We start from the raw sequence: 16,941 nt of genomic DNA on the forward strand, positions 1-16,941 counted from the left end.
AGATCATCCATAAGACATCAAATCATAAATGTATGTAAGAATCTAAGATGAAGATCCATGAAAGTTTGAAACATATGTCTATCAATGATTCAGTATCAATATCTGTAAACAAAATATAAAAACAAGGCTCCAGCTCAAGCCTCAGACTCATAGTCATCATCATCATCCTCAACATCATCCTGAAGCTCGGCTGCAGCCTCAGCCTCAGCCTTTGAGTATCCAGTCTGCCTAGTAGCAAGTCGTCTAATGTAGGTCCTAGAGGACTGCGGAGCCATATCTCCCGCATGTAAGATGGGCTCATGAACGTCGCTAGGGCCTGTGCCTGTGCGTGCACGTGTGCGTCTACCAATGCCTGAAGAACGTGCTCTAGCTGCCTCAGCCTCTATATCCACCTGGTCAACCCACACGCGGTCTTCCTCAGTGAAGACTGGATCCACAACCTCTGTGAGCCACTCTGATTCTGGATCAATCTCCTCTAGAATGATCAGAGAGGAGTCAGTGCCCAAAATCTGTCTGATCCTAAGACGGAGGTTGTAATGAACAAAGACAATATCATTCAACTTCTGCACTGTCAACCTATTTCTCCTCTTCGAATGGATGTGCTCGAACATGGACCAACTGCGCTCACATCCAGAAGCGCTGCTTGGCTGACTCAGAATACGAATGGCAATTTTTTGAAGTTTTGGGGTTGTGGCCCCAAACATTTGCCACCATCTATCTGCAATAAGGGAAAAATTGAAAATAGAAACAATTAGTCTCATTTACAAATTACAAGTTAACTCTAAAATTACATAATCAACTTTAAGATTAGAATCTAGATTCATGAACATTGAATATATTATTTAATTTTTACCTGGCTGTAGTGTTGTCTGAGCATTTATGGCCATCCTGCTAGAGAAAAGTGGCCCCTCTTTATTGTTGAACTGGTCTAGCTCAACAATCGCAACAGCGCTATCTTCATCGCTACTCAACCTTTGAATCACTGTGTATAAGCCAGTGAGAACCTCCGCATCCGCCTTGAACTCAGGACGGAAACGATATGCCGGATTCAGAAAGTAAGCTGCTGCATGGATGGGTCGATGGAGCTGATTCTGCCATCTCCTATCGATGATGTCCCAAATAGGGCCATACCTCTCCTGCACTCCTGCATATTGGGCTTTGATGGCCTCCTTGGCCCTATCCATGCCCTCATAAATGTAGCCCATAGAGGGCTTCTCCCCATCAGCAGTTCGTAGCAAAGCTACAAGGGGCTCAGTGACCTACATATAAAGTAAAACAAAAAACTTGAGTCAAAACTTAAATATAAAATAATATAACTTAAAGTAAAAGTAAAATACTAAATGTTAAATTGCAATAAATTTACCTGCAGGATTTCTCTAGCGGGTTTCCAAAAACCATCCTCATCAAATATGCAATCCGCCACATCTATCCCTACAGTGGTCGTAGCATAGGAAGAGGAAATCCACTCCCGCCCAACAAACATGCTCCTCAATTCATCCCTTGATGTCAACAAGGACTGCAAGGTGATGAAATTCGAGGCAAACCTCGCGATACCTGGGCGAGCTAACTCTTTGCCTTCTGTGTACTTCCTCATTGTGCTAAGGACAAATGAATGATTATAAATGAATTTGCATATGTTTTTTGCCCTTTCCACACATGACTTGACAAACTCAAGTTTGCCAATTTCCTCCAACATGAGGTCAATGCAATGTGCCGCACAAGGGGACCAAAATATGGTGGGGTGCCTCTCCATCAAAAGTTTACCTACAACAATTTTAAGTCAATTAGAAATTCAAATTTCAAAATTCAAATAAATTTATTTTCAAAACTTGAAAAGTTAAAAGTTTACCTGCAGCAACATAACTTGCTGCATTATCCGTCACCACCTGGATCACATTTTGTTCTCCCATCTCTGCTATGACTTCCTCAATAGCCTCACATAAGTATGTGGCATTTTTTACATGTGCGGAAGCATCAATGGATTTGATGAACATGGTATATCCTACAAGTAACAAAACAACGAATTAGAATATTAAAATTAAATGGATCATCAACAAATTAGCATTCAACAAATCAAAATTTACAATTATGTATGTAGGAAAGTAGAATGATCAATTACCTCCACAGGATACAAGAAAATTGAGGAGTGTTCTATTCCTCCTATCTGTCCAACCATTAGTCATGATGGTGCAACCCTTTGCAATCCACTCCTTTCGGTTCTCCTCGAGCTCAGCCCTCATGTCCTCTACCATCTCATCCAAGAGGTATCCGCTCAACTCAGCCTCAGTTGGGGCTTTAAACCCCGGACCACAAATAGCAACCGCGTCTATCATGTTCTGCCAATAAGGAGCCCTGTCACAAATAAAAATTTAGATGTCAAAGACTCAAATTATAAAACAAGTAAATATAATTAAAGTTTTACTTTTACTTTTAATTTTAACTTTAAAGAAAACAACGAAAAAAGAATCAATTACCTGGCTGCAATAAATGGAATGTTGCAAAAGTACCAAAATTTGCATATCTCCTTTCTGGCAGCATCATGAATTTCCTTGTTCAAACCCATGCCCTCAAGCGTGGGTTGGGAACCAGGAGTAGTGCGGGGCACAAAGTAACTATCCATTCTGTTTTTCCGCACTCTAGGCTGCAATAGGTTGGTGTGGGACTCTGTCTCAGTATGTGACCGACTAGCACTAGCACGAGCAGAAGAACTAGGATAAAAAGGAGGCCTAGAAGAACCCTCTCCAACACAACCTACAGATGCAGAAGCTGATGCAGATGCAAATGTGGATGCGGCTGCAGATGCAGATGCGGGAACATGGGAGCCAATACCCCTTAACCCTTCAAGTTGCATTTTCCTATTGGCTTTGTCTTTTTCAATTTTTTCTAATGCCATTAAGCAAGTGCGTTTTGCCTCAGGAGTTTGGTGAGTGCAAATTGTAACATCGTGTCCAGGTATAGCAACAATGTGGTATTTCAATCTATAAATACCCCCAGAAGTTATTTTTTCTTTACAAAAAATACATTTTGTTTGATATTTGGTTCTTCCAGGAAACTCTTCGTTATATTTCCAACATTCATCTTTTCTACCCATTGCGAATTTGCAAAAAATGAAAGCAAAGGCTGCTGCAATAAAAATTTATATGTAAAATATCAAAGTTTGAAGCTAATAAAAGCTACAAAACAACAAACCCTAGTTTGCAACTTAGTAAAAATAAAGAACATTCAAGATCTAAACTAAAAATCTTGAAAACTATAAAAATTTAACAAAAAATGCATAATACACTAACATGCAAAAAAAAAAAGAGCACTTACCTCTTGCAAATGAGTTGAGGAGTGTTGAGATTGGCTCCCTAATGCTCCCAATGCAATTGATGGCCTCCCCAAATGGATTGCTGATCTCTTTTGTGCTCTTTCTTCTTGCCGGTTAGAAACCTATGGCTTTTCTTTTCTCTTCTTCTCTCTCACTTTTCCTCTCTTCTACTCATGTTAAATAAATAGAAGGCCCTTTAGGGTTATAACAAAGAGAAATGGTCAAAAACAAAGTAAAAAAACCAAGCAATTTTTTAAAATTTTACAACTCTATACTTTATTGGCCGCGGGCGATTCCTGCCGATTTTTCCAGGCGATTCATGCGATTTTTTGCCTGAATCGCCTGAATCGGCGATTCAAGTGATTCACTTGAAGAAATCGGCAATGGCGATTTCCGACTCCAAAAAAATCGCCATTGCTGAATCTAATCGCCGAATCGCCGATTCAGGCGATTTTATGGCGATTCTCGTTACTCTGACTGTACTAAGTATGTTCTCCTTCACAACATCCAGAATTGTTGAACCTCAAGATCAAACATAGCATGATATCATGAATCTTTATGGATGTAAGCCTCTCAAAGAAAATCAAACAACTCCATTTCTCATTTCAGGAAATCAGCTCACTACCATTTACTACTATCATCATAAATGAAAATATACCTCAAGGAGATAACTATGTTATCCACCTCTCACAATGAATCCTCCAGAACCATCTAACTGTAGGTCAAGATCCATGAATATGAAAGAAAACATAAAGCACCTGAAAGTAAAATTGGGCAATATCTCTCAAGTGATAAGCTGTCGAGTAGATCAAGAGTGGGGAATTAGAATACCCTTCCAAGATATGCAAGACATCTTGACTTATCCAAGAACAATTTCCTCATAGGTCTTTATTGAATTCACGTCCAACCAAGGTGTAGGTTCCTCAGAGTTTTTGCTGAAATCTCATCAAGAGCATACATCTTAACAACATGTCTCTCATATCAAGAGAAATTTAGCCTCGCCTAAGTTTCCATGTATCCATGAGCACTTGTAATCAATGAATCCATGCCAAACTCCAATGCAAGATAGCACTATCATGAAGTATCAAGCAAATGAACAAAGTACTCAATACAAAGAAACTAAACCAAGATCAATGTCAAAGCTCCAGCCATAGAATCATGAACATAAACATGACAACATGATCTAACACATCTCTTCTAAAGAGATAACATGCTCCTTGTGATCATATCAAATAATTGCATCATGTCACAACTCTAAACTGGTATTCAAGAGAAAGACCATGACATAAAAGTCACCATGATAACATATCACATGAAATCATAAACCACATCTCTGACAAGGACTCCTTGAATCCTAAAGTTGTCAACACCTCCAATCACATGAAGATACCATCTCCAACTAGTGAACCAACAAATGTGAAAGACCCTTATGCAACAACAGGATCTAAGGCATCGTCCAATATCATCCATCACCATGTGATGAAAATACAGCCACTGCTAAAGCTCCCATTGAATCATGATACCGAGCTATCCAAGCTTATGACATGTCATCCCCCAAATCTGAAAATCATCTAGGTCTGCACACCACACCGAGTGAAACCAAGATTTTTAAACTAAGGAAATTCACCATGCTATAGGAATACCATAATCGACTATCCAAGTACTCACTTATCATCCATCCTCTCATCCCAAAGAAACCACATCAATGCATAAGTGACTACAGGCAAGGCCAGCTAACAAGTCTGCGCCAACATTGCAATTAAATGGGTGGCCTACCCACCTGACTGCATAACTTGTAGATCCAATCATTGCAACATGCAAACCCACTATCACATTAGTGACATGTAAAAAAGAGATCAAAGAGAACAATCATGTTGACAACAATACTCAAACACTAGATCAAACACAAATCTTATGTGCCAATCATGTCCACATCGAGCACCATAGTGCAGGAATCCAACAAAGCACCACTACAGAAATGCTGAGTGACTGATCACATACCAACATCTCTATGTAGAGAAAGAAACACACGTCCTCTCAACATGCACAAAGCATGCATGCATGTAGAACTACGACTATCTCATCTAGTATCACTTTGAAGAAACTAGAGTCTAGAAAATAGCTCTTCAATAGATTCGCAAAAAACCACAAGTTTAACTATGAGCATGCAAAACTTGCAAAACCATTGTGTTGAAGAACACCCATGCACATCCACATCCACTTCTCCTTTGGAAGACTCAAAAGTCTAAGAAAACACCAAAACAACTGAACCTAGAAAAATGGATTATCACAGATGAGTACACCATAGATTTTTAAGGGAATTCTACAAACATCTTAGATCCAACGAACAAGAATCCAAGCCATGCAAGTACAAACATCCAAGAGGAAAAAACAATATAGGAACTTTGGGTCTACTGATAGACCAACTCCACAACCACTACTAGCACCTGCATCTGAGAGAGATAGACTATCCAGAAGTTTCCAAATCATCCAATGATCAACTCCATAGCCTTATGCATTCTAGGTAATAAAAGAGACACCTTTCAATACCCATGCATCGAGAATTATTCTGTTGTCAACCAAGAGCTCTAGATCAATGTCATTTCAACATGACCAACTCTATTTTCTGTCTTCACTATCCTTAAAGAAATGTCTATTGTCTTTTGAAAAATTATATCAACTGCAAGACTTCCATTCATCAAAGTATTAATTATTAGCCAATTCCTTCAAAACAAATTTCTTCAAGCTCTGCAATCTAAGAAATCTTAATAGAAAAAATATTTAAAACTTGAAACATTGTGAATCATCACATGTAGGCAACGTGCAATTCACAAAATTGAGCTCTGAGATCAATTGAAGGGAAATGAGAGCTCCCCAAATAGTCATCCGAGATTAGTATGCACAAACTATATCCAATGATTTCTTGAATAGCTTCTAATAAGGAAATACAAGTACATACTACTATGCCATAAAAGCTGAAACAAGCATTGTTGATTTTCCACAATTAAAACCTTAAAGGAAAGTGATTGCAACTTACAAATATATCAAATTTCAGCAGCATTACAACATATAGATTTAATATTGTACAATCATGAAAGAATGAGACAATAGAAAACACAAATATAGGTGGGGCAACCTTTCTAGGTAAAAACCCCACCCTCCAAACCATCAAGCTAATGTATTATTCAGCAACAAGTTGCAATACATTTTCAGCGTTCACATGGAGATTTACATCTTGCTCCATCTTAGAGAAAATCTGGCAACATAACCCTATGCAAAGAACTTCTCTTCTCACTTTTACATCTCTTCTGCAATTTATTGTGTTTATAGAGTTTTCATACAAAAGGAAATAGTTTCTAAAGCATCTACATCCAATGTATCTAGAACTTATTTAGAAACTTTCTTTATGCAAAACTCTTGCATAAAAACAAAGCAAAGAGAATAAAGCTCAAAAAATAGACTTAATATTTTTTTGCTCCAAGTCTATCCTTGTGGAAGATTTGGTCTCATTTAGCATTTTCCAAAAATGCATAAACAAAAAACCAATAAAGAATCCCAAGGTTGAGTCACCTTATCTCAACAAGAGTAGTAGTGAACTATGATCAAATATTTGTTGCATATGAATAATTTCTTTGGTGTATGGCTGCTAATGTTTGTCATTAGAATACACGTGTATTATTCCTCTAAACTAAGGAGATAAGAACAGATATAATGCTTAGCAATGGCGTAGGTTGCAGTTGATGTAAAAACTTTGGCAATCCTTTCATCGCTGTAGTAAGCAAATGAGGTTGCAAGCATTTCGGTGCCTTTGCAATATGTAGAGGATTTTTTCTCATGGACAGAGAGGGTTCTTCCAAACGTCATGGAATTTGATATTACTCAAGCAAGTTGCATTTGTTTGAGAATTATAAAGCCATTTTTTTCAGATTCATTTTCGGTAAACTTTTCACATTAGGTCAATGTTCCAGCTTTATGCAATATATATATATATATATTTCTTCCTAAAAGCATATGTTAATAGTCTCGAGAGGAATAAAATATCAATGGTAGGTTATTTTTTACTTAATTGTCTGGAAAGGCCCAATATCAATCAAACACATTGTTTGAGAGATCAACAATTTCAAGATTGTGAACGAGACATTTGGCTTGAGTAATATACACCTTGGTGTGTAGAATGTTGAACGAGGCAATTGAAGACTTCATCTAGCTAGCCATGCCACCTTGATCAAACAATATTCGATATTTGAGTGTAATAGGAAAATTTTGAATGTTGAGTGAAAGGTATGCACAATCTTGATATTTAGTGAAAATTCTTGTATTTGGAGGTCAATGAAGTTTGGATAGTTTTGTTTACATTCAAGACAATGATAATGTAATATGATAACAAAGTAAGCATATTTGCATTAGAAATTGTGTTACCTAGGGACGTGTGTCTTGCCTAAAAACTCTCATCCTTGTACCAGAAACATTTTGGGGACTTGGGGAGGACAAGGGAATGTGCCCACCCCGTCCCTCTTTTATGAATATTCCCAAGAAATGTTTTGGAACTTGGGGACTTTGGGACACTATTTTGGGGACGTTTGTACACCCTAGGATGGTTGGGGACGCCTTGGAAGTTCCCAAGACGTATGGGCGTTCCTGATTTGATAGACAACATGAGCACTTATAAAATATTTTTCTTTTATAAAACATTACCTTTTTAAATTTTAAAGTGGGCCCCTCCTTCCAAGCTCACCCTAAGATGCTATATACTTATTGGTAGTTAATTCTTGCTATTTGAGGTTCTTTAATTGGTATTTGACAACATTACAGTAAAAATCATAGAATTAATATTGCTGTTACAGTCACGCTACACGCTCAGAACTATATAGCATATTGTTTGCAAGGTGTTGGGAAAGTCTAAAAAGTGCATAACAAACTTAGAACATGCATCCTTATGTCATTTTTTGACAATACATGAGTGCTTGGTTGGTCTTGGGTTGATTTGGGTCCTTTGTGAAAGATATGGTGAATATTGGAAGTTGCATCAAGATACTGTCTTATTGTAACAAACCTATATCATGATCAAAACTATAAAGAGAACCTTTTTGCTAAGTTATCGATTTGGATGCGGATGTGGGATGCAGGAATTTTTTTTTAAAATGTGGATGTGGGAGGAAGCCTATATATATGCATGCAAAGAAACACAAAAAATATACAAAATCAAAGTTATAAAATGACGTGAATGCTTCAACATTCACCTTTAGGGTCGTTTTAGGGTTCCCTTTTTTTATATTGAAAAAGTTCAATCAACAATATAGATATTGTTCAACCTGATAATCAACCAACCCTCTCTAATATACAAAAAAGGACGGAGGTATTTTAACTATCAAAGGACAATAACCTAGAAAGGACAACACATTGTTTTTTACATGAGCATCCAAAACAGCATTGGATTCAAAAAGCTTGACATTAACAAGACAAGAAGTAGAAACTAGAATTTCTAATAACCAGGTTTTGGCTGAACAATAGTACCAATAGGTGCTGTTGCAGATACAAGACAAGTATTTACCCCTTTATCAGTCTCCAGATGACATTTTCTAGAAGAAAACTTTGATATTTCTCAATGTACTGCGCTGCCTTGACTTCATCTTTGTAGATTTGCAGAAGTCCATCATGCATTAGCTTCATGAATCTGGACTTTGGAATCTCAAAGCAGTAGGATACCTATGACATGATGCAAAAATGTATGAGTTTAAGATTAAACTCAGTAGGGCACCTTCTAACATTTTGAAATATCTCCTTGTTCCTTTCCTTCCAAAGAAACCATAGTACTTCACCAGTAAGAGCAAACTAGAATCTATTAAAAGCTAAGTCAAAAGATTTCACGTAACCAGCCAAAATTTCACGCCAAGAGAAACCAGTAATACTGTTCCAATCAATTGGAGAACCAAAGAAAATGGCCCAAATTTTGGATGCATAAATACAATAAAAAAAAACATGCTCAAAACTTTTGGGTTTATTACACAAATTGCAGGTCACAAGCTCAACATTAATGGACGACAACACTGACCCAACAACAAGCTTCTTAACCAACAACAAACATCTAAAATGAATAACTTTAGGTTCACAGGGACCCTTCCAAAAATAATCAAAGGAAAAATGCTAGTTTGAGAAAGGATAGTCTAAACCACAACAATTAACTATACACTGTAACACAGAGTGATCAATTTTAAACATTCCATAAATATGTTTAACAGAAGTATTGTCAATAATAGTGCCATCATTCCATTTTGTATTTCTGATAAAAGTATCACTATCCATGATTTTTCCAAGTTTCTTCTTGCATATCATTTTGGACAGAAGAGTATAGGTCTTCCTTTGAGATTTGGGGATATCAAACTTATTGGATATCTCATCCCATGACCCAAACCCGTTATTCACCATTAAATCATTGATCAGAGAAATAACTTTCTCATTCCATTCTTTTGTCTAGCAACTCTAAGTAAGAGAAAGAGGTTTATTATTCAAATACAGACCCCACTAGATTGATTTGTCAACAACAATATAATTAGGAGGTCCCCCTGTGGCATTCCTACAAGAGATGAACTCCCTCACTTGTGACTGTGCAGACCACAGGGAGGTAAACACTTTAGTGTCATCCGCGAACTTTAGGTAAACACTTTAGTCTCTTAGATAGTTCCAAATAAAGAGTAGTGTCATTTGTGAACTTAGCATTGATCAATTCCTCTACATTAGGGAGGGTGATGCCTTTAACAGGATGTCCTAAAGAAGGATCCCTTAGTATTTAAAAAAGAGCATCAACAACAATCACAAATAAGGATGGTGCAGTAGGACAACCTTGTCTGATAGACCTCTGTAGGATAATAGGGTCAGAAAGTTCCCCATTCACCTCAATAACAGTAGGTGAATCCTTAAACAAAATTTCAATCCATTTGTAGAAGTAAGAGGCAAAGCCAAAAGCTTTCAACATTCCAATAACAGAAGGCCACTCAAATCTGGCGTAAGCCTTCTCAAAATCAAGAAGGATCATAACCACATCCTACCCACTAGCCTTAGCCCAATTCATAGCTTCCTAACTAGTGATAAGGTTCTCCAAAATATATCTACCCTTTGTTAGACTAGTTTGAGTGGCTGAAACAATATTTTTTGTAATCTCTACAATTCTTCTCGCCAACAATTTAGCAATAATTTTATATGATAAATTAAGTAGGGTGATGGGCCCCTAATTCTTGACTAGGGATCTATCCTCGGCTTTAGGGAGCAACTTAATGACCACTCTATTCACACAAATGCCCAGAGAACCAAATTCAAAGGCATCATTATAAAAAAGCAAAAGCTCTTCCCCAATCCATTCTATATTATCTTTATAAAATTCAATAGGCAGCCCATCCAGTCCTGGAGATTTGTCATTAGCCATGGCTTTGATAGCCTCTTTAATCTCCTCTAAAGAGATTCTTTTATTAAGCTTATCACTTTTACTTTCAGAAACCTTCTTAGATATCATCTTCAAGCATTCTTTCAACTCTTTATGCTGATCTTGCCCAAATTCTGAAGAGAACAATTTAGAGTAGAAACTGAAAAAAGCCTCCTTGATAACTTTTGGATCATTAGTTTTACCACCCTCCACCTGAATATCTTCTATCTTTTTTGCCTTTTGCTTAGCCATAATGATGTTAAAGAAATATCTCGATCCTACATCTCCCTCTCTTAGCTAGTTCATTCTTACCTGGATCCTTTGTCCTTAGATATTATATCTATTAAGAAAACCTAATTGATGCTTAATATAAACCAAGTCTTTCAGAAGCAATGGGTCATCTGGTTTATTTTGGATGGCAAATTCTGGTTCATTTCATTTGGTTTGAAGGTCATTCTCTTCTTCATTTCTATCCTTGGTCACTTTTTTCCCAATAATCTGATAATTTTTTCTCGAGGATTCCATTAGTTGGCACCATTGTTTAACTAGCCTTAAAGGTTGATTACACATTTCTGACAAGAATGTCACCATTCTAATAGCCTTTTTATTATTGGGGTCCTTGAGTAATGAGGTATTTAACTTAAAAACTTTGCATCTATTACTCTTACTATTAACATTTTCATCCTTATTTATCAAAATCCTCACAGAAATAGGAGAATGATCCGACATTGCAGCAAGTGACAATTATTGGAGAATGACCTTCTTTAGTCTAAAATGAGAAATAAGAAGATTCACAGTATAACCTGTCTAATCTGCAGTAGACTCTGTTCTGCCCTCCTTGATTATTGCACCATGTGAACCAAATGTCCTTGAAATTCTCCCTATTATTTTCTAGAGGGTCAATCAAATTAAAACATCTTTTGAATTTTAACCAAAAGAATTGTTCATTACCTTTCCAAGAATGTTTCAATCCACCTTGTTTATCACATCCGACTTCCACCATGTTAAAGTCCCTTGCAAAAATCTAGTATGGTTTAGGCAAATTAGATGAACACCAATCCCATAACACAACTCTTTCTTTGTAATCATTTGGGGCATATATGTTGCATATCCCAATTATTTCCTCCTCATGTTTAAATGTCACCCAAAGTGCTCTTTGACATCGTGAGCAACCATGTTGCAAGATAGAGTCAACCCAATTGGGACCAATCAAAATGGCCACTCCACCTTTGCCTTTCTCATGTTTAGAATGAAACCCTATAGCTTTGTCCCATAGGAATTTGCTCATACAAGATGCTTGAAAGCCTACAACTTTAATTTCTTGCAGGCATATTATTTCCTTGTCTTTAAACTTATTACACCACTTTCTAACAATATATTTCCTGTCTGTCATTTCAAGTGCTCTAACATTCCAATTGTGAATATTAACCATCATGAGGGGGATTAATTAGAGGGAGGCTTTGGGGCCTTATAAAGTCTATTAAAACAATTCGAGATAACATTCTTGCTACCAGCACTACCAGAAATAGACCTTTTCTCATATGTTGTTCTTTTAAATTTTTTTAACAACATCAATGAATTGTCCCCTCGTGTCTGCATCTAAAGTCTTCTGAATCACAAGTGAGGGAGTACTGACCTCCTTAGGTTTACCACCCTTATTTAAAATAACTCGTGCCTTCTCCATAATGGATTTGATCGCAAGCTGTTGAGCATTCAACTTGGCAAGCATCTCACTAAGGCTAATCTCAGCAGAATCACCTGGGGAGGTCAAAGCGAGGGTCATGGGATGAACTTCACCAGGGAGATGTTCGACTTGCATAGCTGGGATCACCTCAAACTCTTTATCATATAAAGGATTATCTAAGGAAACAAACCCACCACACTCCAAAGAATCAAAATCAAAAGAAATTTTCGACGATAGAGAGTGATTAGACATACAACTATCCAAGTTTTCATTCAGGGTAAATGGTAAACCATTGTTAGTTGTGGCCTCAACATTATTAACCATTTCCGGAATTGTTTCTTTAACATTATTAACTTTCAGCTTAGCTTTATCAAAATGCACTTTAAGAGCCGGACAATTTTTCTTAATATATCCGTTAAGCTTACAATGAAAACAAGAATGCAAATTACCTATTAGAGAAACTTCCCATGATAAATTTTCTCCTCCTAGGTGTAGAGAAATAATATCAGGAAAAACCACATCGAGATCAAGGGCCACAAGAACATGTGCATTCAAATGGGGAAGTGTAACCTTGGACTCTTCAATCTGCAAAACAGACCCTAAGGGTTTCAAGATATGCAAAATAAATGGCCAAAATTCAGCTTGAAGATTTTTAATTTCCACCTAATTCGGCGTGGATCTTTTATGACTTTTTCAAAATTACCATTTGATGACCATGGATATGCTCTAAATAATGAATGACCAACATTCCAAAACCCTTTTTTTAGGATTCTCTCCTGCATATTATGGTTTTTTAGAAAAATAACAAAGCATTTTGCAAAAACTAACATGTAAACCAAATTTTTTTGAAGCATTCTGCAGAAACTAACATGTAAACCAAATTTTTTCCCCAAACAACATTTAACCATTCATCAAGAAATTTATGTGAAGGTAAAGCATTAACATCTAAACAAACAAAGAAAATGGCAATATTTCGTAACTGACTCTGCTCTGCTAACCATATCCTTATTGGGAGACAAGGTTAGGCTTTTCAAACCGTCAGAAGGGTTCCTACCATCTTCTTGTTCAAGAGCGGTTTTGCCACCATCTTCGGCATCCCGTCTATCTCCATGGGCTGCGGATCTTCCCACTCCATTAGAACACTCTGAAACTGCTATCCTTTCAAACTTACTCTAAAAAAAAGTCGACTCGGGACAAATTGGTACTGAAATTTCAGTAAGAATCGCTTTATAGGATGGTTTATCACTCTTTTTCTTAGACCTAGTATTTCCCATGATACCTTTGTTGAGTCCTTCCTTTCAAAAAAAGACTTATAAAAACAAATTACCACACATGCAAATTGAAAATGTTAAGTTGCTTGACATTTTTTATTAGTTTTTTGGGCATTGGGCCCACAAGTCCCTGTGGATGTGATTGGAAGCCCTGTGGATGCTACCCGAACGCAATTCTTACTGGCTTCTAGACGCATCTGAGAGCTCGTGGATGGCTTACGGGAAGTATCGACAGGGCTTTTGATTGCACCACAAATCCGCACGCACTAGCTTTTGTATCCACCTATGACCTAGATGAATTAGTATGTGAGCCTTTTTTGTATTAATATCAGTCCACTTACAATGAAATGGAAGTGTAGTTTTAGAATTTAATAATAGTAGTGTTAATTTGGAAGGTGGGTTATTGTTCTTGGGTATATATCAAAATTTTATGTTATTATTTTAATATTACATGCACATTGACAATAGCTCCAAACTATGAATGCATAATAGCATATTGAGCATTGAGTTTGATTATTGAAATGTTGCATGTTAAAATTCTATGATGTTTAAATGACACTATTTATCCATGTCTTCATATGAGTGTAATGTATATATGCAAATTTCCCTATATATTTTATATCTTCACTTTATTTGTATAGCCGTCCCCTTTGCTATACCTTGTCGAAAAAAATTGTCATCTTAGAAACTCGTCCCCTCATCCCCTTTCGTCCCCATCCCAAAAACTTGGGAGAACATTGATTAAACACAATTATTGATCAAGATTGTCTTGTTTGAGATTCAACTTTCATTAGATAAATATTCAGGTTCTAACTTTCATATATGGAGGATTAAGCTTCAAATGCAGCTAATGATTAGAAATTTATGGGGAATAGTAAGCAGAAAAGAGAAAATACCTATAGATGCAAATAAATTGTTGGAGTGGAACAATAGAGATGATAAAGAGAAGATTATTATTGGTCTAGCTCTTGTAGATTTTGAACCTCGTCACATAGATTTAGATAACTCCTGTACAACCATTTGGGAATGTCTAAACAAGTCGTTGGGAGCGAAAGCTGTCAATGCAAAGTTTTCGCTAAAACTTCACTTATTTAGATTCAAAATGGAGAATAGAATCACAATGTCAAACCATATAAGTAATTTAAGGTCTCTCATTTAGGCAACTTGTAGAGGTTAAGGCTCCTGTTGACGACGATGCTGCTAAGCCCATCCTCTTAAATAGCTTATCTTCAAAATATAGAACCGTTGTCTTTACACTTAGTCAAATCACCTCACAAACTTTAGAGAATATGATTTCAACCCTTCTAGTAGAAGAAAAGAGGACAAAGGAAGTTATAGAAGAAGATCATCTAATAGGCAAGACATCATACTCACAAAGTGGTAAGAAATGGCTACATAAAAATAAAAGAGATAATAAATGTTTCTATCGTAAGGAAAAAGGCCACACAACACAGGCTTGCCGAACTAGAGCTAGTGATCTTCTTAAGTGTAAACTGAAAGAACCTGATGAAGGATTAGGTAACATTGCTTGTATTGAAGAGGATGATACATCAGATGGTGGAGAAATTATTAATAATTCTTCTATTAATCACAATATTGTGCTTTGAAACTTCACTCTTGGAGGTTGGTGACATCGAAGGATAGAGGAATATCCATCATCTCAAGTCAACTCTCACTTTAAGATGGCTAATAATATGAAGAATACTTTTTTTGTGAAGCTTTATTCTGGAGATAGGTTTGGGACTTGCTCTTGCGCTCAATATGGATTGTTGTCCAATGAGCTGTAGAGTATATGATCAAGAATTATATGTTTTCGCGGTCATTAGACAATGATAGAGATTTGTCGTATCTCTTAAGGATCATTGTTGAATAATTCAAAACTCAAAACTTTGTGATTCGAAAGTTCAGGAGTGAGAGCCCAAGAACACGAAGCTACATCTTTTTGAGGGTCAAGAGACAACTTGATTGAGCCTTTCTTCTTTGTAGATTTGCTACTTCAAAAGAAGATTTTCTCAATCTATGCTTTCATATTATGTAATCAACATGTATTTCTATGTAAGCCTTAAGGGGGATTCCCTAAGGTAAGACGTCTTTTGATGTTTGTAATATCAATGTATTAAGTAGGGTAATGGTGGCATAATACTACTGATTAGGTGTAACTGTGTATCAGTTACACTATGATTATGCAGTTACCAAACTGGATGTATCATCTATACAATGCAACCCCATTAATTGAATAATAAAAGAATGTCTCATATGCTCACAGTAAAGAATGAACTTGTGATAAAATTTTGATGGCAACCAGTTGTAGGTGTTCGTGTATTTCTCCATGGAAGTACCACCATTTATAAGCATTAGCGCTGCTCGTCTTTAAGAACCTTATGGCCATAATCACTAGTGCTTGTGAAACTCATAAATTCATACCTCATTGTAGGTCATATGTGATCATGATAGAGATTACAAGGGTTGCCTTGCACCTATGAGCAACTTCAAGACCTCTATATGGGGCAACTCTGGTGGTACTTTTCTTGAGGATTGATTGACTGTAGTACTTGGGGCTCAATGCAAAGGAAAAGAGGTGCAAATGGGTAGTCATTTTGTTCCATCTCTCCACCACGATTTTTTGTAAATCCTTGAAGAATCTTTCTTTAGGATCTTGGTCTTTCTATTTTATGATCTTTTTGATATACTCAATCATCGAGTCTATGCCATCATATACCTCACCCAAGCAAGGCCTATCCGTCTCAGTGTATTAGATCATGCTCAATGAATCTCAAGAGGTACTCAACACAATACCACCAAGAGTCATTTAGTACCATTGCCTTAGTGGAAGCTGCCCTTGTACTACTAGATTACCTCCATATGTTCCAATTACCACTGACTACCATTCTAGACAATGCCTCTTTAAACTTCACAAGGCATCTCAAACCAATAGTGTTGGAGGTAAGTTGGGTCTCAACAATCTATTTCAAAATCAAAACAATAATAAATAAAAATAAAAATAAAAATAAAAATTTTAAAAACATGAAAGTTTTCCAGTCTAAAACTTATTTAAATTTTATTTAATTTAACTTACCTTCAAGAGCTCCAATCTTGAGAAATGTCTAAATATGGCTTGAGTCATGTGGTTTTGTCTAATGAATGTTTGGAACTCTCATGAATCTTCACACATTTTTTTGATCCACTCAATTTTATTGCCATTTTTTTGCAGCATTTGGTTGAGTGAATAAATGACACAAGGTGTTCAAAGAATGTATTT

At 36.5% G+C, this 16,941-nt stretch overlaps 2 protein-coding genes across 18 annotated transcripts in view; one reads left to right on the top strand and one right to left on the bottom strand.

Annotated features, from left to right (window-relative positions):
• Positions 1-16,941, top strand: part of LOC149551807 (Thioredoxin superfamily protein) — a 132,764-nt gene that overhangs the window by 71,900 nt on the left and 43,923 nt on the right. The gene's annotated exons all lie outside the window — the stretch shown is intronic.
• Positions 13-3,726, bottom strand: LOC149551808 (uncharacterized). Its single transcript, XM_089787292.1, has 7 exons — positions 3,313-3,726; positions 2,475-3,123; positions 2,120-2,352; positions 1,850-2,002; positions 1,364-1,764; positions 854-1,259; positions 13-718 (listed from the first exon to the last, which is right to left on the bottom strand). The coding sequence occupies exons 2-7, from the start codon at positions 3,089-3,091 to the stop codon at positions 135-137; spliced, it is 2,394 nt and encodes a 797-aa protein (XP_089643418.1). The 5' UTR covers positions 3,092-3,123; positions 3,313-3,726; the 3' UTR covers positions 13-134.

Source organism: Cupressus sempervirens, chromosome 6 (assembly GCF_028749045.1).
Source record: "Cupressus sempervirens isolate cs-2001-9-10 chromosome 6, ASM2874904v1, whole genome shotgun sequence".
Classification (NCBI taxonomy): domain Eukaryota; kingdom Viridiplantae; phylum Streptophyta; class Pinopsida; order Cupressales; family Cupressaceae; genus Cupressus; species Cupressus sempervirens.